Source organism: Tyto alba, unplaced genomic scaffold, assembly GCF_018691265.1.
Source record: "Tyto alba isolate M040663 unplaced genomic scaffold, T.alba_DEE_v4.0 Super-Scaffold_40, whole genome shotgun sequence".
Classification (NCBI taxonomy): Eukaryota; Metazoa; Chordata; class Aves; order Strigiformes; family Tytonidae; genus Tyto; species Tyto alba.
Window position 1 is genome coordinate 10,800,063 of NW_024881316.1, and position 21,784 is coordinate 10,821,846.

The following is a 21,784-nucleotide window of genomic DNA, read 5'->3' on the forward strand; positions in this document are numbered from 1 at the left end:
TAGGTAGAAATGTAGATAAAGTACAGTCTCAGATAATTTGAAGTCTGTATTTTATTTTTAAAGTAGTATTATTATTCAGAGAGAGATTTTTTGGTACTTGAATTTAGTGAAATTTTTCCCATGTGTTTTTGTAAGTACGAAGCACATTCTTATTACAGATTTCTCACTGGCCAGTCAGTTTTGGAACTGCACAGTAGCCTTGCAAGTAATCCACAGAAGACTTAGCTGCGTTGAAATTTAAAAAAAAAAAAAAAAGCACTTTAAACCTCTTGACATTTATTTAAATGTTTTTCCAATGTACTCATTGCTCTGATGAAGCAAAGAGTAACAATGAATTTATGAAAGAACTTGGGATTAATTTTTTTTTTTGCTATTTTGTGTAGACATCTGGTAGAGGATGCATTATACTCTGAGCCTCAGCTGTAAATTTCAAAATAATAACAAGTAAATGCAAGCTGCAGCTTCAAGTTCCAAGTATGGGCTTTCTCTACTGAAAAATACCGTTTCTCTAGATGATTTCTTACTCACAATCTAATATTCTTCAAATATTTTCCACTTGAGAGTACTCTCATAGAGTATGTTTTTTCAATTAAATTGAATCTAAATGATATGAATAGTGAAAGCTGTATTTGTTGATGCAGCTATAAGCACAAATATGCTGATGACTGTGGATAAAGAAAAAATCTAGGGTTTTTTATAGCAAAATGGTCAATTATTCTGTGCAAACAGTTACATATTTAAGTGAAATATCATGTTACATAATTATTGTTTGAAATATTTGGACATCAGGCTTTTGATCCATGAAATATACAAATGCATTACTTTGAGTTGTACAGCCTATAGTAAGATACAAATGTTAATTCTCAATGCCTTTCATACTTTTGCCCTTTACTGACTTAATTTGAATAATTTAGTCAGTGGGTCATTGACTTAAATTGAACTATAGAAAGGAAATGGTACAAAATTAACACTCCAGGCCAAAATGTTGCTTTTAAAACTGACAGTGATTTACTGAGTTCTGTATTTGCTGTGCTTTATGACCATGTGGTTACTTATACATCAAAGTGTTTTTTTTCAAATGTTACTAAAAGCACCTACAACTTCAGGACAGATTCTTCCTCTCTACAGGAAAACATGAATTGAAATTAATAAAGAGGTATTTTGGTAATTCTCCTGATTTTTGCTATTACTTGTCAATTGTAGTTCTCATTGGTTATTTGCTTTTCCTTAGGCAAGCCGTAATTTAACATGGAAGTGTATCATCAATTTTTATAACTGTCGAGTATCTGGTTTCATTAGTTTGTTCAGTTAGATGGTTCTTCTCTGGTAAATGCATATTGATGCATGTATTCACCTCTATATGGAATTCACGATCTTTGACAATGTAAAACAGAATATTCAAGGTCCAAATCTATTTGAATAGTTGTTTTACAGTAGTGTCGATGTGTTACCAGGTTATGCCCTAGTTAGGGAGTCTGCCAAATACGAATTTTGAATGATGCCCTGAAATATTTTTCAGTACATAGTTTCTATTTGTGAGTTAAAGTGGCAAATGTGTTTTTTAATTTGACCACAAATGACTGTGGTATCCTGTTTCAGAACTGAATTTTCTTCATCTTTCAGTGTATAGAATCATCTTGGTTTCTCAGTATTTCTTTTTGAACAAAGGCATTTTCCATGAATAGATCTTGAAAGTCGTTTCAGCCTTGAGTGTTCTTTGTAAAAAGTGCTAATTTGTTGAAGCTTTCTTTGTTGATATTTCCCAAGCTCTGATGTTAAACCATAAATTAACAGTTTACTAGCAAATGATTGCAGTAGTGGCATATAATCTGCTTTGATGTGCAGTCTTGTAAGTGAAATAATTCTTTGTGGAAAAAAGATTTCTTCACCTTTTGTTCTACAGCTCCTGGAAGGAAGCTTTGCCAGAGAAGTTAGCCATGAAGTGGATGGACTGATATTTCAACCTACAGGAGTAAGTAGCGTAAAAATGGATTTTTCTCCCTTCATTCTCAAATGAAATTCTCACCCTTGCTCCCCACTCATCCTCCCATCTACTACCTAATATTTATTTCTGTCAGGATGACTTTGCAGTGTTGGTTCCAATTTTTCAAGTTCCTCAGACTACTTAAATTCAGCTGGTTGCAATCTGATTTGTACTTTGTGTGACTTCAGATTAATCATGGTGGTAGTTTTCAGGAATCAGCTTATGTTTTTTTTTTTTTTTTACATGTGTACCATGACACGCTGCTAAATAAGGAAGGATTTTTTCTGACTGCATGAGTTCTGTGAATCTTTCAACCACTGATTTGAACTCTCAGATTATTTTTCTTTCTCAAGGATGTTCACACGTTAGAATTCTTAGTTAAATGTGTGAGTCGTGTTCTTTCAGTGCAATTAAAGCATTATACATTCTTGAGCCATGTCTGCCAATATGAAAGTATATGACTGTGCTGGGGAAAAGTCACCAAAAGAACTGTAGACGACCAGAAAAAATAATGTAAGCAGTTCTCAAGCAAGAAGGGTGACTTTAAAGGAAGTCAGTAGCATGGCCTCTTCCGTCCTGCTGCTGTTCCTGTTAACTCTGATAAAATGGATACACTGCAACGGGTATTGTATATTGGCATAGATAGTGACTGTAACATCATTCATCTGGACTTTTTTCTTAGCTTGTAAAGCAAGGAATAGTTTTTGATTATTTCAGATTTGACAGATATTTCTACCCTACCACATATCTTTTTTTTTTTTTTTTTTCATTTTTAAATATATAGCTATTTCCAATTCAAAACAAAACTACTACCATAAAGAAAATTCAGTTTCATAAGAAGTCCTGGTCATGTCTCAGCATATTGTTAAAATCTAAAGCAATTGTAAAGGCCTCTCAGACCTACTTTTGTGAATATTAGAGGTTAAGCTGTGCAGACTTACTACAGCTAAATTTGAAGTTACCTTTTCTAGTTGAAATGAAATTAGTGAAGAATGTGTCTCTTTGGTGTTATCACAGGAAATTAAAATCTGATTTTTTTTGTGTGTTTCTAGAACTTGTGTTTTCTAATTTAGTGTACTGAGAAATTTATAACCCAACAAAAACTAAATTTCTTGCATAAATGCTTATAAAGGTTTTTCATCTTTAAAATATGGGATATATTTGTTCAGTCTAATTTAATGTTCAACTTCCAGTATTATTTCAGGATTTTTGGAATGTAAGTTTGTTGCATCTGTTATTAAACTGATTTTCCTGCATTAAGCAACGTGCTGTTTTCTCTGGCTTTTGTAGTTGACAAAATATAAATAATATATTTAGAGCAAAATAAATTATTGTAGACCTAGTAACTGGGAAATAATTATTAAAGCAAATGAACTGAAAAGGGTGAAGCTGATATAGATAGCTGATACTGCTTTTTTATTTTATGTGGTACTGAGGGCATAAATTAATAGGCAGCAATACAAGGGCAACAGAGTATAACTGCATAAATGATCCCGTGAGAATACTAACTGAAATAATTTTTGGTTTTGCATTATAGTTGTAGTTATATGTGTGATGTATTACACCTTTTCAGAGACAAAGATACCTAGTGTTGATCAGGGTAGAGGCCTGTATTTTGGTCATTATGAGCCTTAAAGACCTTTGTAAAACCAGTTTGTCATCAGTGAAGAGACCATGCCATGTCCAGAAGAAAACAATTCTTAACAACCATTTTTATTGACAGATTTGATCTTGTAGAAAAAGACAGAAATTACGCTGAGTTTTAGAACATCAGAGAAATTTAAGAACATCATTTGGGAGCTCCTGAAGTCTCATGTGAGTTTTGAGGAGAAGAAAAGAGAAGTAGACAGGAATTGAAACAAAATCACAAAGAAGGATATAGTGGCAGCAGAGGAGGATGAATAGAATGTGTCCATTTACAGACAGGAAAATTTGGGGGGAAAAATACCCACACTTTCGATACTTATAATAGTAAAAGCAGAATGCAGAAGTTAACTATTTAATATAAAGAATGTTGAGCTTATTAGTTCAGTCTGTTTGAAAATCAGTCTTTTCAGTGTTTTCTGGTTTCTCATTTTTTTTTTGTTTGTTTGTTAGTTTTGTTTTGTTTTTGGGTTTTTTTTGGTTTGTTTGTTTTTTTTGTTTTTTTTTTTTTATTTACTCAGAGATGTTCCTCTTGATCTCTGGGCTTAGACACAGACGTCTAGACCTGCACATATGGATATATTCCCCACTAGCTACAGGCAACACTGGTACTGGGATTCAGCACGGATGGAGAAAGACTATTTTGTTGTTTTGAAGTTTGGTTTAATTCTGATATTAGTCAAATCAAAATACCACAAATGATTCGTGAATAGCAATTATTCTTTTAGCCTCTGAGAGCTCTGGGTTTTCTCACTTTTCTCTTGAGTTTGAAGAGATTTGGCATCAAGTGCCTGTGAATTAGTTCAGTTTTGAGAAATTGGCACATTAATGAAAAGGGACTTGTGAAAAACTTTTTACTACTGAATCTAGGGTTTCAGTTAGGTACAATAGGGTTTATTTTCTTCTGTTAGTCTTCCTATCTAAACTCATATTATGAGTAGCAAGGTTCTTGTACTGAAGTAGAAATTACTTTGCACTGAGACTGGTGATGGTAGAAATGTTAAGGAGTAAGGAGATTGTTTTCTGCCTGCACATGTTAGTTTATTTTGCAAAGTCATGCTAACTGAGCAGCATTATTCCTAACTAGTTCACCACTTATTGACAGGTTTAATCTTGTAGAAAAAGAGACAGACAGGAATTATGCTGAGTTTTAGAACATCAGGGAAATTTAAGAACATCATTTGGGAGCTCCTGAAGTCTCATGTGAGTTTTGAGGAGAAGAAGAGAAAAGTAGTTACTTATATTAGTTACTTACAGTAACTAATTAGGTACTTAGAGTAAGTTACTTATATTAGTTATTGCTCAGGGTATACAAGTGTTTTAATTTCATAGTGACAATTGAAAAGCAATGACAGACGCCTCCCTTCTTCCCCCTTCCTCCCTTTCCAGAGACTGAAAGCTTTCACAGATCATGAGAAGAGCATGTTTAGTGGAAGTGATGGAGGTTTTTGCCTCATTTATGATTTAAGAATGCTTTGTAGGTGATGTGATGTGATGTGTGCTTCATAGTACCCCCCTGTGCATCCCCTTCATTAACCTACCATTCTTGTAACAGCTCCATGGTGAGAGACAAATATAAGACAATGTTTTCTTACTATTGTTTCTCTTCTTCCCTTTGTACTCTTTTCCTTTCTTCTTTTCCTTTTCATGCATCCTCTCTATCCAATAGCCTGTTTCCCACATTCATTTTGATTTTGCTTTTATGTTGTTTCTCTCTAACGCTTCTTTTCCCTACATCATTTTCTATTCATTTAAGATGCTACCGATATAACTCCCATATGGCTAAGTCAGCTCCATTCCATCTGATCAGCTTTCTGATCCCTCTACATGTAACAGGTTGGCAGAGCAGGGACCGAAGCTAAATGCTAATTAGGAGGAGTGAAACAGGCCAGCAGGAAACTTCATGGACAGGTATGTCACCCTGGGATCATGTCCCAGACAATGAGTGAATTAGTTTACAGGTAAAAGCCAAACAGCTCATTCACAGATTCTGAATGCTTGTGTAAAGATTGGAAGCTTTCAATCCTTTTTTCTAAAAGGCTACTTCAAAACAGTGAGCAACTTCTTATATTTGTTTTAGAACACTTATGGATTGCCAACCTGTGTGTTTTTAATGGAAATCTCAAAAATGGCCTCTTATCTTCTGATGGCAGAATCAGCTTTCTGACCTATGCCCACTCATCGGTGAAATTACTTTTGTTATCTGCCTTGTAAATGATATCTTTGCTAGATATCTCAGACTGTAATTTTTATGCTAGCAGTCTCTTAATAACGGACTTCCTTGCTGCCTAGAACTATTATTTTCCCTTGCTTGGGAAAAGGATGTAGGAATTATTTTCTGGCTTTAGCCACCTAAGTGATGGCTCACTGGCCATCACTTAGGAAGGCCTAAGGACAGTTTTTGAGCATCAATGGAAATCTTGTATCATAATTTATTGTCTTCTGTTCCTTCTTCTTGCCTCCTGAACTCAGTGATGGTTTTGTGTTGGCTAAGGCTGATTTCTGTTTGGAAGTTCTCTGTCCTCTTATTTTAGATGAGGAATAAAGTCCAGCTGTGTGAGTCTGGGATTTTTCCAGGGAAGGAAGAAGGGCAGCTGCTGAGCTCTGTTTTTCTAAGATAAATGTTATTTTAAAGAATGGCTGAATTATTTAACACATAACTCTCCACACTGAATACTAACAAAAAAGTTTAGCCTTTAAAATGAAAGGACAATAATGAACGGATTTTTATTTCTGATTAACATTGCATGAGTTTTTAATATATCTTCCTTCCCCTCCCTTGGCAGACTTAGTGGATATTTGAAATGCTTGGTTGCCTGTTAATTATTTGTGCTATTCCCATTGTATAATAGGCTGTGTTATTTTCTGTCATTGTAAAATTCATCCAAAATCACTGAAGGTAACTGAATGAAATATCCCTGAAAGATACCACCAAATAGAATATCTCCAAAAGGCCATGCTTTGTTTCATAGAATGAATTATGGAATCGTAGAATGATTTGGGTTGGAAGGGACCCTAAAGGTCATCTAGCTCCAGCCCACCTGCCCCGGGCAGGGCCCCCTTCCCCCAGCCCAGGGGGCTCCCAGCCCCGTCCAGCCTGGCCTTGAACCCTTCCAGGGAGGGGGCAGCCACAGCTTCTCTGGGCACCCCGTGCCAGTGTCTCACCACCCTCACAGGGAAGAATTTCTTCCTTAGATCTAATCTGAATTTACTCTCTTTCAGTTTAAAACCATTACCTCTCATCCTGTCACCACCCTCCCTGATAAAAGAGTCCTTCCTCATCTTTCCTGTAGCCCTCTTTAAGTACTGGAAGGCTGCTGTAAGGTCTCCCCAGAGACTTCTCTTCTCCAGGCTGAAAAACCCCATCTCTTTCAGCCTGTCCTCATAAGGAAGGTGCTGCAGCTCCTCAATCATCTTGGTGGCCTCCTCTGGACCCACTTGAGCAGGTCCTTGTCCTTCTTACATTGAGGGTCCCAGAACTGGACACAACGCTGCAGGTGGGGGTCTCACGAGGGCAGGGTAGATGGGGAGAATCTGCTCTCTTGACGCACTGGCCACAGTTCTCTTGATGCAGGCCAGGGTATGGTTGGCTTTCTGGGCTGTGAGTGCACTTTTCTGGCTCATAGTCAGTTTTCCATCCACTAATACCCCCAGGTCCTTCTCCACAGGGCTGCTCTCAGTCCACTCACTGCCCAGCCTGTATTTGTATTTGGGATTGCTCTGACCCGTGTGCAGGACCTTGCACTTGGCCTTGTTGAACTTCATGAATTTTGCGCAGGCCCGCCTCTCAAGCCTGTCCAGGTCCCTCTGGATGCTATCCCTTCCCTCCAGCCTGGTAACTGCACCACACAGCTTGGCTTCCTTGGCACACTTGCTGAGGGTCTCTCAATCCCACTGTCCATGCCTCCAGCAAAGATGTTAAACAGCACCAGTCCCAGTCCCAACCCCTGAGGAACGCCACTCAGATGCTTTGGGCAAGTTGAGGTGGATGATGTCAGTTGCTCTTCCCTTGTCCACCAGTGCTGTAATCCTGCCATAGAATGCCACCAAATTTGTCAGGCATGATTTGCCCTTAGTGAAGCCATGTTTACTGTCCTGTCATAGTTTTCAGGAGGATCTTCTCCATTATGTCCTTCGGCACAGAGGTGAGACCGACTGGCCTGTAGTTCCCTGGGTCTTGTTTATTTCCCTTTTAAAAAATGGGGGTTATGTTTCCTATTTTCCACTCGGTGGAAACTTCAGTGTTTCCTTAAGCAGTGCCAGTTTCTCCTAAATAATCCTCTACAATTGGTAAGCCTTTTCTTCTACAGTATATGTTTTATTGAATGGTCTGTGAATTTTTAAATATAGGCCAAGTTGCTGGCATATTTCTGAAATTAAGACATCATATTTTCGAGTGATGTGGCATCAATTATTGTTAAATATTTCTGTTGCAGTAGCAAATAGTGGCTTCAGATAGACTCAGATACAGTCTCAATACCAAAACTGATATATGAGGGCTTGGGAAGAATCATATGATAAATTTTTTCTTCCAACAAATATTCAGGTTTCTGGATTTAGCTTTCTAATTTTGTAGTGATTCATATAAGATTTGGAGGCAATGGAATAGAATAGACGATTTCAGTTGGAAGAGATGGACAATGACCATCTAGTCCAACTGCCTGATCAATTCAGGGCTGACCAAAAGTTAAAGCAAATTATTAAGGGCATTGTCCAAATGTCTCTTAAACACAGACAGGCTTGGAGCATCGACCACCTCTCTAGGAATCCTGTTCCAATGTTTGATTTCACCCTCTTGGCAAAGAAATGCTTCCTAATGTCCACTCTAAACCTCCCCTGGCGCAACTTTGAACCACTCCCACACGTCCTATCTCTGGATACCAGGGAGAAGAGAGCAATGCCTCAATTCCTTAATGTGGATGCTAAGACTGCTTGAGTTATTTTCTCTAGTGTTTGCAGCAGAAGGGAAGAGAATCTGGGGAGAATAATTTTCATCAGTCTTTGCATTGACCCATACTACTAAAACCTTTCATGTATCTTTAGTATATCTCTTTGTTAAATGTGACTTCTTCCCTAAGAGGAATGCTCATGACTGAATCTGTTACTAGTCAGGGGATGCTGTTGTCATGTCAGCGTGCACTTTTTGTGCTGTTGTAGGTTTTCCTTTAACAGAGAACTTGCTGTCAATCTCCTGAAATGCCACTGAGCTTTACAACTCATTTCTGCCTATGAATAGTTGTTATATTCAATTTCCATGGCAATGTTCCTCACAATTAGTCTCTCGAATAGCTAGTCATATCTCAAATATACTATTCTATCATATGTTTTATGAACATACTCAAATTCATTAGCAATGTACAGTATTTCTTTGAGTTTTTCTATGGCTATACAAGTGAAATTCTTAATTCAAGTTTGTCTGCTGTCTTGAAACGATTTGCTTTCTACTTTTTTTGGAAAACCAGAAAACTAGAAAATTAAGAAAAAATAATAGCAGAAATACTCACTTGAACATCAATAAGTAAGGTCTAATTCAATTAATTAGAGCTCATTTAATTAAATTGTTGGACTTCTAGTTAAAAGTGACGTGATTTTTGAACATAGTAGATTTTTATAATTTCCACTTACTTCCCAGGAACCTCAGGAAATCTGGACATTTCTTACAGGTACAAACTCCTTGTGTCCACACTTGACAAATATGGCCAAAAAGGAGGTGGGAAGTTAGGAGTCATTTTTAGCTCTGAATGTAGTAAGATAATGGTGTAGCAAAGTTTTTCTTGTTAACACTCTGTTGTTGGTCCTCTAGTACATTTAGAGATGCAAATGTATATGCTATTTGCCAGAATTGTTTAACCTGACTTCCTTTTTATGCCTGTCTGAATAGATGTCAGTGTCTTGAGTCTGATTACCTAAGGAAAGTGTTAGTTATAGTTGGTATGTTACCTCATTTGTCTGCTTATCTGATGTTCTGTGATTTCTCAGGCGATGAATTGCATTTATGGGAGCTACCTGAATGGTTTCTCGAACTTCTGTTGTGCAGTTTAATCATCATGCCTGCCAATGGTATTAGGCTGGAAAGGTCTTTCTTTCATTGTACATTATGTGTACTCGTCATCCTCAGGATTGTCAGTTGACATTAATATAGTGGTGTCTGTCCATTTGTTGTTCAGGAGAAGAAAAAAATGCTTTTTCTGGATGCTGATGTTCTAAGTGTTGGGAAAAAAAAAAGATCTATTTTGTATTTGGATGGGTGGAATCATTGTTCATAAAGGTTTTCAAATATGATTTTTCCATAGCTTCTTTGTCTCAAAGCTAGGTGCCAAGGTGCTTGTTGAGTGCACTTAACTATCATGCTTCCAGCTATGTCAGATTGCACGTAATTTATAGCTAAAATGAAAGTAAACATTCGGAATATATGCTGTAAATGTGATACTCAGGTGAGAATACCAAAGCATCTATTCAGCTTCTGCAAAATATATCTGCTTTTAAAAGAATAAGTCTTTATTCCACAAATTATGTTAATTTATATGTGTGATGATTCAGCTTTGAAAAACAAATCTCTCTTATGGCTGGATAGGGGAGTCTAGGAGAGGTTCTGCTCTGAATCAGTGAGAATTCTTTATTGAATCATCCAAGTAGTTGATTCAGCTCTTGATGCCTAACACAGGCTAATGAAGTGGTCACTTGTCTCCATGGCAGTGTTCCTACTCATCCTGAATTTTACAGCAATCTTTCCAGGATTGAGAAGTTAGTAGGTCAGGAGTAACTTGGGAACATGAAGATATAGTGGAAAGTATTTTGTCAACACTCGCTTTTCTTCATATCCCAGAATAGCTATCAATAAACAGAATGCCTCATGTATGTGTCATCTATACTCTTTCTATCGAACTGAAAAGATTTAGGAAAATACCTGGAAGAACTACCTTACTGTGATTGTTTTCTCCCAGTACTGTTTCCTGTGCATGCCAGAACAAGACAGACAACAGACCTTTTAACTTTCTATGAAGATGCTTCATAAGATGTTCATATTTTTTATTAATCAGGATCATAGCAGTAAAGCAGAAATAGTGGTTTGTATCAGGATAAGGCAGAATATTTAGCTAGATCCTCATCCTGCTGTTGAAATGAGTGTAATCAGTAGCCCAGCATTTCAGGAAAATGACGTATGTACCTAAGATTTGCGAAAGCAGGGTTGCTTTCAGAGGAGTATCTACACTTGCATTGTGGTATATGAATGGTCAAAACAGTTAAAGACACTTTCTTTAAAAAGCAGAATGATTTATTTTACATTACCCTGTTATTCATAGTTTGAAAGGTTTACTGGGTTATTGTTCTTATAAATAGCAAATTTGAAAATGGATGATCGATGTCACAAAAGGGTAACTGAATTTTTGTAATTATAAAAATATGTCAGTTAGGTGCTAGCATGTATTATCAGATAAGTCTGTGAAAGTAACTGTATATATGGTGACAACACATTTAAAGTAATCATATGCTCTGTACTGTGCAGAACAGTATGCTCTACAAGGCGCAGAGGTGCCTGCAGAATAGTATTCTGTATTGAGGAGGTACAGCAGAACACAGCTGTGATAATTTGACCTCATTTTGGCTGCCAGTAACTTTGTTTCAGTTGTAGTTGTACCTCCTGTTCCAGTCATCAGCTCTCCTAGTCCTTGGCATTCCCAAAATGGTGAACCAAGTCCATTAACTTACAATTAACAATGGAAGTCTTGAACTTGATATGAAAGCTATAAATTGCTTTTAAGAAAATTCCATTGTCTTCCACTGACATGCATGATGAATAATTTAGATGTGATTGCATCGTACAGGTTATACTCGTCTAAGTATGGAGTTAGAAGGGCAGTGCTGGACTTCATGCCATAACTGTAGAAGTTGGAGATAAGAAACTCAGTGAAAACTACTTACATAATTACTGTGGATACTCGTAAAGCAAAAGCTTGTTTTCTATTAATGCTGTTAGGTGTGTTTCTGAAATGAAATTATCTTCTTCTCCATATTGCTCTAGAAGCTTTCCACTGAAACAGAGGAATATACAACTGCAACATATCAACTGGTTTGTTCTGAAAGGGAAAAAGGAATAGAAGTTTTAGCTGGAAATATCCCAGATTTCCAAAATGCGGATGTTCTGTGCACTTTGAATTGGTCATTAAAGAAACAATTAGTACACTTGCCGAAACTTTCAGACAGGATTTAACAAGTTTGAAGTGACAAACAGTTGGCTTCTTGTTTCCAAAGAGTGATCACTTAAAATCCCAAGAAGATCTTGTATCTCTATATTCATCCAACCACTGAAACAAAACATGTTTTATGCAACACGGGATTCTCTAGAGAGAACTTTTAACTTATGAGAGCAATTAAAATGTGTGTCTTAGGGACTTGTCAGATTGTGAATTGATGTTGCCATTGTTAAGGGAAAATATGGCTTGTTCTGCTGGTAATGAGGAAAAGGAACAACAGAAGAATAGAAAATAATTTTAGGTAGTTTTGGAAACACTCAACTGTTTAACAAATATAAGTTGATTACAGGATCCAGTGCTCATAGGATGAGCTCAGAACAGGTGAAAAAAAAATGTGGTTAACAAGAGTTTCAAGGTTGTTCCTTTTGTCTTGATTTATAAAATGTGAAGTTCCAATTTTCTACCTAAAGCTGTTCTGCAAGATGTCTCATGCATACTATGGTGAGCAAAGGTGAGGGAAAAGTTAAAGTTTAGTTGGCAAAAAGAATGGCAGAGGTCAGTTTTTGCTAGTTTTTAGGCAGCATATTCCCTTGCTGCAATCTTAGCATCAGCTGAAATCAAGCAAAGCAAATTCAGATTTGGCTTTTGGGAGCTGGTTTCTTTTTTCCCCTTACACAGCTGGCTCAAAGTCCAAATACAAAAGAACAGTAGACACAAGTGTTATTGCTTTGTGTGTTATTTATGGAATATTGTCGTGGTTTGAGCCTGGTCGTCAGCCAACCACCATGTAGTCACTCTCTCCCACTTCTCTTCTGGCAGTGAGAAGGGACAGGTGAGCCAGGCTTGGGGTTCGAGATAGGACTGCGAGCGGTAGATCACCCATTATGGTCACGAGCAAAAGGCAGACTCGTTAGGGGAAGAAAAAAGAACATACAGTTACTACAGACACTAACAACAACACTTAACAGAATAGGACAGTGAGAAGCATTGCCACATCGTGAGAACACCTTCCCCCCACCCCTCCCTTCTTCCCGGGCTCAGCTCTGCTCCCGATATCTCTACCTCCTCCTCCCAGCAGCACAAGGGCAGGGAATGGGGGGTGCAGTCAGTGCTGCTGCTTCTTCCATCTTCAGTGGGGGGAGCTTCTGGAACTTTTTCTCCCTGATCCATTGTGGTCCCCCTTTCACAGGAGACAGTCATCCACAAACTTTTTCCGACATGAGTCCCTCCCACAGGCTGCAGCGTTTCCCACACTGCTCCATCGTGGGTCACCAACTTTCTCTGACTGGATTCCCTCCCACGGCTGCAGCCCTTCCCGAGCTGCTCCAGCGTGGGACACCCCCATGTGCTGCAATCCTCCCAGTGCTGAATTACAGCAGCGGGGCTACCTTTTCCCACAAGACTCCGGCCTTCTTCGGGCACAGCACCTTGATCAGCCAAGTGAAGAACGCAGGCCATAAATCAGCATCTGCTCCACCACAGATCTTCATGGGTGGCAGTGGGGGGCCGCCCTGCCATCTCACCACAGGATACAGGGGGGTCTCTGCTCCGGCACATCTCCCCCCTCCTTTCTTCCTCTATTCCTCCACTGGCCTTGGTGTACACGCAGCTGCCACAACTCCTTCTCACAAGTCTGACGTCTCCTCACCACGTCCCTTCTAAAACACGTTATCGCAGAGGCACAGCTGATGGGCTCAGTTTTGATGCAGAGGTGGAGCTGACTTGGAGCCGGGGGAGCTTCAAGAAGCTCCTCACAGGGGTCACCCCCTATAGCCCCATCCCCTGCTACCACAAAACCCCACTAGTGACTCACACTTAGGACAAATATTAAAAAAAAAAGTATCAGTTTTAGGTCACACAGATTTTTGTTAGATAATCAAACATGTATGTAGGGGACCTTATCAGGTATATAGTATTTCTGAATTCAAGACCTTTTTTCAAAGCACTAACATGCTTTTGGGAGAATGTGTTTGATTTTTTTGTGGAGAATCAACACTACTCTAAAATACAGAGCACAATACTATTTCCATGTACTAAGACTGTAGAAAATTTACCTCTCCCTTCTGTTGATTAGGTATACAAACAAAACTGAGGATTTTCTATGTAATTTTTCAGATGAGGGATACTGGTAAAAGTTTTTTTGCATTTTCAGTCAGCTTCAGTAATATAGTAATGATGCTTTTATCATTGTTAGAGGATTTGGCTCAAACTTTACATTTCATTAAAGTATTTGAACAAGTAAAGAACGTAAGTGTACTTTCTGTAATTTGCATATGAACCAGAACAACCAGGTAGATTATTTTTGTGAATATTTGTTAACATTTTAAAAGACTTCTGCAGGATAGGCTGTATTATCTGTGGTTGCTGTACCTGTTTATGCAAGACCTGGTATTTACTTGCAAAAACATTGTGGGAAATGTATTTTTTTACACATTTGCACTGCTGACCCTTTTCAGTTTCTGGATTGAAGGGGTACGTGCCTTGTATCTAGTAAGTCAGATAAGTGAAACTTAGCATTGGTGATCAGATCAGAAAATAGACCAGCAAGCATTGTTGTAGAATAAATTGGGATAGTAGTTTTTGTCAGTCATGAGCTGCATACATACAGTACACAAACAGGACCTAATTTGTCAAATAAATTATTAATTGAAAATCATTCCCATGGCTCTGATTGTGGTGCACTAAGCTGGTGTGTCTCTGTGGAGATCAACTACAATTCTAGTAAGAGTCTTCAGCTGGTTTTAAGAATTTTGGTTGCTGGGTTGGTTGATAAAAAATTTAAAATTCTCTATAAAGGCAGCTAACAAGGATTGCTTAGCTGCAGTTACGAATTGTGCCTTTTTATTCTGTAGTTCCTTCTGTGTGTTTTGTGCGAGATGCTGTCGCACATCTGACAGTTGTTGCATGCAGTCAGATAGTGTAATGGGAACCAGCTGTAATATAATTATTCTTTATGGTGCCATCAGTCTCTTGGTTTTTTGTTTTGTTTTGGTTTTGTTTTTTTTTTTTTTTTCTGAAAGACACTGTTACTCAGATCCGCTTTATCACAGCTAATCAGTTTGCCCTTATGTTCGGCTTTGGCTTTGATACTGCATGCTTGTGAACTATTAATGTGTTTAATAAATCTTTACAGCTGCTAGATATATGAAATATTATGGAGCAGATACCAAATGAAAACTGGAATTAAGCTCATACCTTTTCTTGGAGTGTGTTAGAAATTAGAGTGGTTAGCTGCCATACTGGGGATGATGTTACCATGGAGAAAGCTTCTGTTTCCATGACATTTGCTTGCATATTTTGCTAGGCCTTCAAACGAAGTAGGGTTTTGTCCTCTATCAGATTTGGTGGGTGTTATTCCATTGCTTCTGAAACTTTGCAGTGTCTCACTGCAAACACACATGAATTAATTTCTTAGGAGTATTAATGACGACTGGACTGGCCAGGAAAAAAAATGGAGGAAAAAAGTTATTAAAACTTTTAGTATCCAGAAGGCAAAGGGTTTTTATAATATTTTTGGCTAGATTAGATATTCCAGCTTGACTTTAACTGGATATATACTGCTCTGCTTGTGTACATTTTGGTTAATTAAAAAACCCCACAGCTATTAAAGAAGTAAAATTGAGTTTTACTGGTATTAGAAAACAATTGTGTTTAGCCGTATAGCTAATGGCTTTATGCTGTGAGATCTGCATTGTACTGGAGTGGAATTTTAGATAGCAGTAAAATTTTAAATCAAGTCATGATGTAGTTCACTGTTTAACAATCGGCTGTTAGCCTAGGGGTAAATTACTGTCGTGGTTTAAACCCGGCAGGCAGCCAAACACCACACAGCTGCTCGCTCCCCGTCCTGGGTGACAGGGGAGAGAAATGGAAGTGTAAAGGGAGATTCATAGGTTGAGGTGAAAACAATTTCGTAATTGAAATAAAATAAAACAATAGTACTTAAAGAAAGTGCAAACAGGTAATGCACATTGTGATTGCTCATCACCTGCCGACTGATTTCCAGCTTGTTCCCGACTAGTGGTCCTGAAGAAAACCAAGATCCTGAAATCGCAATCCCAGAAGTGAGAGAGAAGCCCCTCCTTCCTGGCTGCCCCCCCCTTATATAGTGAGCATGATGTTACCTGATATGGAATATTTCATTGGCCAATTTGGGTCCGGTGCTCTGGCCGTGCTCCCTCCCTGCTTCTTGTACACCTGCACATGGGCAGGACACGGGGAGTTGGAAAGTCCTTGATCTATTAGCAACAGTTGAAAACATCAGTGTATTAACAACATTCTTCTCATACCAAATCCCATACTGAATCAAAAACACAGCACTATTCTAGCTAGTAAGAAGAAAAATTAACTCTATCCCAGCCAAAACCAGGACAATTACAATAGCCATTTTTCCTTAGGATGAAAGAAGTGCTTTTGAGATGTGAAAATCTTTGTAGCTATCCATAAAGGGGAGTTGCTTTCGTAGCTGTTAATGGCATTATCATGGTAATGCGCAGCTTTTGCATTTCTCGTGCATGGGAAATTTCTGACTGCAGTCATGTATAGTCACAGTTCTCTTCTTCAGGACTGCACATACTTAAATACAAGTGGGTATGACCCATAGGTGCTTGAAAGAAGGAGTTAGGGATTCATACTGGTTGTTGAATCCTGTTCTCTCCTGTACAAAGGGTGCTGGGGAGGAAGGATGCAGTGAGTTAAACACCATTCAGTATTCTTATGTCAACCCTAAGACAAAATTGCTTGTCTTTTGTTCCTAATGAACAACTGACTGTTGTTCCCTTTTTATACCACTCTTCTGTTCTAATTAGGTTTTAGTGTCCCAGAGATGTTTTTATAAACGGTCTTTCTTTCTCTCCCCTCCACCCCAGTTGTGAGTGGGAGTCTAGAACTTTGATCCTTTGTGATACCTTCTTGGAGCAGATTATTCTGTAATAAGTCTGTTTGCAACAGTTTTAAACAGTTGTCAGGACTTGAGATGATACCCCTTTTGAAACTCATTTTTTTTCAGGGTTTTTTCTAATTTCACATTTTGAAAGCATAAATACACATATGCAACCAAGGGGGATATATTACCAGAAGTCTAAAAACCTAAGAATTGTCCATTTAATGCAACTAAAATTTTAGTCCCTTTTGGTAAATGAGGAATGGTACTTCATCTAATATCCTCCCTCAGCTTCCATCATAATAATTTTTAATAGCTTTATTTTAACCAAGATGTCTTTGGTTTCCACTTGAACTGAATTTCTAGATCTTTCTGCCAAAAACAGTACCACTGACTCCCCATCTGCTAATTATAAGGTTCATGTTCTTTGTCCAGGCTTTAGAATAATTTTACTTCAAGAAATAGCTTATTAAATGCTTTTGGTTTATAAAAGTCATGTTCTCTTGTTGAGAACGTAATATACACCAGAAAAGGTTTTTACAAGACAGCTCATGAAATGAGCATGGTACTTGCTGTTCTTGGTGTCAAGAGAGTTGAAGCTCAGTGTGAGTTTGATCCTTTTTGGAGTACCTGCTGGATTGAAGACAGGTGGGTTTCTTCACTTTTGCTGCCATCTCTGTACCTCTCCTCTCTCTCACTCAGCTGTAAGAAAATTTTTGAAGGATTCTATTAAAGTTATTACACAAATAGGATGGTACTTCACAGAAATCTAGTTTATTGGCTCAGAGTTCGTAGTAGCATGTTCATTATCTCTCTGCATTTTAGTAGCATTTACATTGGCATGATAAACTCATTTTATCTTGCAGGTGGAAGGATATTTGTAAAGTATCTTCCGAATGTTGTCACAGATTCTTGCTTGAACCATTTTTTTCCCTAAGTTGTGATGGAGATACTAAAGTTTATGTTCTAGCAAAAAGGATGCATGGGAGGTTGAAATGATCAATGGGAAGATGCATGAGTTAGTTGAAAAACCTTTTAAAGAGATATCAGATGTGAAAGGCTTCTTGTGAATTGACTGAGGTTTGTCTGCCTGCCTCTCGAAGAATTGTCCAGTGACTGAACATCAGACACTTCACTGTTCACTTGACAGATGGATGCTAGTGAATTGGCCACATGAGGAACAGTTCTTTTTCTTGAGAAATGCAATTCTGTCTTTTAAATACATTCTACATTTGTTTATGGAGAAGCTGTGCTTAAACACTCTTTCTGTTCCACCATCATTGCTTGTAGCAATGTTAAAAGCTGCTAAACCTGTTGACATTTGCTTTCTCTAATGGTAATTGTCACTTACTCCCTCCCCTAATTCTCTGCATCTTCAGCTGCCTGCTTGCTCAGAGCATAGCTACATGAACAGTTTAGTTTAATGTTTGGTATAATTAAAGGAGAGGAAACATTTAAGAGAAGGGAAAGGAGAAAAAGGGACAGAGACTGGGAACTGTCTGAAACCCTTCTGCCAATAACGGAATGAAAGTTCCGTACCAGCAGCAGAGAAGTTGGAAGAGGTTCTTCATGGCAGTTGCTCAATCCCAGTATTCAAACCAGAGATCTCGTGTTGTGTGTCCAATCAACATTTGTGTGGCATGTTCTGTAGAAGGGGTAAAAAAACCTGATGTGGCCGAAACTATTGTTTTGTTGTGTTTTCAAATTGGTTACAAGGCAAGATTATCAACCAGTATCAGAACCACTGCTTTTAGTGGAAGAATGTTGCTCCTGAAGAAGGGCAGCAAGTGATCTTCATAGTAACTGGAGTTCTTTGAGTGACTATTTTAAAATACAACCTACACTTTTTTTCACTTTACTTGCAGTGCTCAGGAAATAGCTGCCCTATTCAATTTAACCTATTCTTACCCAGAGCCCCTGACTATCTTGTTCCTAAGTCAGAACGACAATGATTAATTTCTCACAGAGTGGGCAGGACCCTTTCATTTTTCTCCTTAGGCATGTTATGTTTTTTCTTCTTAGAGGAGGAGTTTTCCCTTCTCATTATCCAAATTACTCTCCTGAAAGTGCAGTTTAAGTTGTATTACTCTTGTAGCAGACTTGAAAGAGAAAATGCATCAATGTACTTTTTTTTTTTTTTCCACTTTGCTTTTCATCTCCAAGCACATCAGCTTGCTATTTGGAAAGTAAAAGCACTGTGAGGCACATGCTGAGTTCTACTGGTTGGATTTACTCTCATGGTGTATGAATTTTTTTATTGTGAAACTAAGGATGTAAAATAAGGGGTTGGCTATTTTAATTACATAGATAATGATGAATTTAATATGATTAAAACTCATCGATTTATAATTTATGTATTAGAATATGTAGTTGAAAAGGCTAGTTTCTGTTGTTTCTTATAAAATACTGCAGGATTCAGTATTCCAAGCAAGATTCATGAATATTTAATTCAAGGAGATTTGTAGCCCTGTAAAATGTAATAAGCTACCCCTTAATGACAATTTTGTGTAACATACGTTTGGCAACATGCAGAAAAAGTCCTGCTGGCAATTCTGTGCATCATCTTTCATGCATATCTGTTCAGCTCTAGGGGCTTTTTAGCTCTGGAATTAAAAAGAGAAATTAGACTATGTCTGAGACTAGCATGCTGCAATTTCTTACTTTCTACTTATACATTTCCCCTTATGTTCAGGTTAGTTTAAAGGTCTAGCCCACTGTTTGCCTCTTGACGTAAGGCTTCATTCTGTTTTTCAAGATTGGCATTCCTCAATTTTGGTATATATTTTTGCATCTTTCTATTTAGGATCAATAGTTTTCATTAATCTTCCTGAGTTCTAAGGTGATTTGCTGAAATATTATTCCTGATATACTGATTATGATCATAACTTAAGAAAAAATGTCAACAAAACCAGTGTTATGATGAAGCCTTACATTTACGAGTTGTAGCTCCTGCAAATGTGGTCTCTAATACTGATAAATCACCCAACTTCCAAATCAGATTATCGTAGTGAGTCAGCCAAGAGTACTGCTGCTCAGTTCATGGAGATTCTTTTTGTTATACTGGGAATGCTTCTGCTGTCAGACTTCAAGCACTGAATACTTCCTGCTGATCCAACCCAACTTTTGCGAGATTTCTAGGAGCCTTTGATCACAAACTAACCATCCACAAAGAAATAAGTCCTCTGAGAGACTGACTTCCCTCTCTGGTGTAAATTCAAGTGACTACACTTAAGCTTGAGTTGGGACAGAGGTAGTGAAAATGAAAGGACAGAAGGTGAAGAGAGATTGGGGCTGTTGGGCTTTGAGAAATGAGAGGAGGTTTAGGCTAATATACATGAAGCTTTAAACATTGTAAAGAGACATAAACAGTAAGGTTTATAAAACAAATGATGCAATGAAGCAACTGCACTTAGCACTTTATGCAAAGAAAATTAATGTTTTCTCCAACATCAGTGGCTTTATGAAACTAAGGGTTTTTTTCCACAGTAAAAGTGTGAAAGGAAGATTAAGAAGGAAGATGATCTCCCTAAGACTCTTTCAAAGATTTGTTGTTTCACTGGGGGAGTGGAAAAGAATTAGAAGCATTGCTTTAGGACACTAAAAAAAAAAAAAAAAAAAAAAAAAGAAAAAAAAGAAGCAGGGCCAGGAGTGCTTTTGTATTATCTTGGTTGTCTCCACAGTTTACTTCAGACTCATCCCTTCATCCCTTGTCAGCAACTTTTGTAGCTGTGAATTAAGAGGTAATATCTTAAACAACCCTCCAGAGATTAATTTGGATAGTTGTGTTAAATATACAATGGAAAGAGAACATTAACATTTAAAATTTGAAGTGTTACCAACTGTAAAATAGTTTTTCAGAAGGTTATTGTTTGTACACACAGAAAGCATCAGCTGAGCATTTTCATGGTATCTAGCAATACAGGTGTCAAAGATCTATTTTGTTTTCTAAATTTCAAGTAGTGCCAAGTGAAAATAACACAAATCAGTTAATAAATGGAATTAAAACTCTTCCTGCCTTTCACAGTCCATGCTGTGTCTTGTTTCAAACACTGCATTTCTGTTAAGAGTAGTAATACCTAATTATGTCCAAAAGAATAGCAGAAAAAAGTAGAAATTAGTGGTCTAAAATGTTCTTATTTAAGGAATGTTTGAACACTTGAGATATGTAATATGTAATAACTTGAGTAAGAGTGTCTGAGTCTGAAACAGAAGAGAGAAGAATATGATCTAGTACTTGTAAATGAAGTGCCTAAGTACTACATATATTCAGTGAGGAAGAGCAAGTGACAGAGAGACCGTTCCTCCTGAATTAGGTACATAAACATGTGTAAAGATTCAGATACTCATCTTTTTCCATTCTCACATGGGAAACAGATGCTTATTGGAGATCTGGTTTATTAAGGAGCTAAACTCTGATGTTTTGTTGTGCCTAAGTTAGATGGGATTTCACCCACAGTCTTCAATGATGATGGCCTTCTTAAATAATTAAAGGTAAACATAACCTTTGGGCTTAGAGCCAAGCAAACTTCTGTAGTTTTTAGCAATGATTGTATTGAAGTCTTGAGGGAGAAAAGGGTTTCCTCATCACATCAGAGGAAGCCTCTCTCAGGTTGAGACTGCTGGGCTTGTTCAGCCTGGAGAAGAGAAGGTTCTGGGGAGACCTTATAGCGGCCTGCCAGTACCTAAAGGGGGGACAGGAAAGATGGACTGGGGGACTCTTGATCAGAGAGGGTGGTGATAGGACAAATGGTAATGGTTTTAAACTGAAAGAGGGCAGATTTAGATTAGATATAAGGAAGAAATTCTTCCCTGTGCGGGTGGTGAGGCGCTGGCCCAGGGTGCCCAGAGCAGCTGTGGCTGCCCCCTCCCTGGAAGGGTTCAAGGCCAGGTTGGACGGGGCTGGGAGCAACCTGGGCTGGGGGAAGGTGTCCCTGCCCGGGGCAGGGGGGGTGGAAGTAGATGGTCTTAAGGTCCCTTCCAACCCAAACCGTTCTATGAAGTGGCTGATTGTTTTGGGAGAAAGGTGGGTGGAAATGAAAGAAGGTTGATTTCATTCTATATTTTATAAGGTCTTTTGGA

The 21,784-nt window shown here is 38.1% G+C and overlaps 1 protein-coding gene across 2 annotated transcripts in view; it reads left to right on the plus strand.

Annotated features, from left to right (window-relative positions):
- The window catches only part of RNGTT (RNA guanylyltransferase and 5'-phosphatase), a 195,955-nt gene that overhangs the window by 91,716 nt on the left and 82,455 nt on the right, over window positions 1-21,784 (plus strand). For both annotated transcript variants that reach the window (XM_032989939.2, XM_032989936.2), the window contains one exon: window positions 1,904-1,972. In XM_032989939.2, coding sequence (XP_032845830.2) covers window positions 1,904-1,972 — 69 coding nt within the window. The remainder of the gene's footprint in view (window positions 1-1,903; window positions 1,973-21,784) is intronic.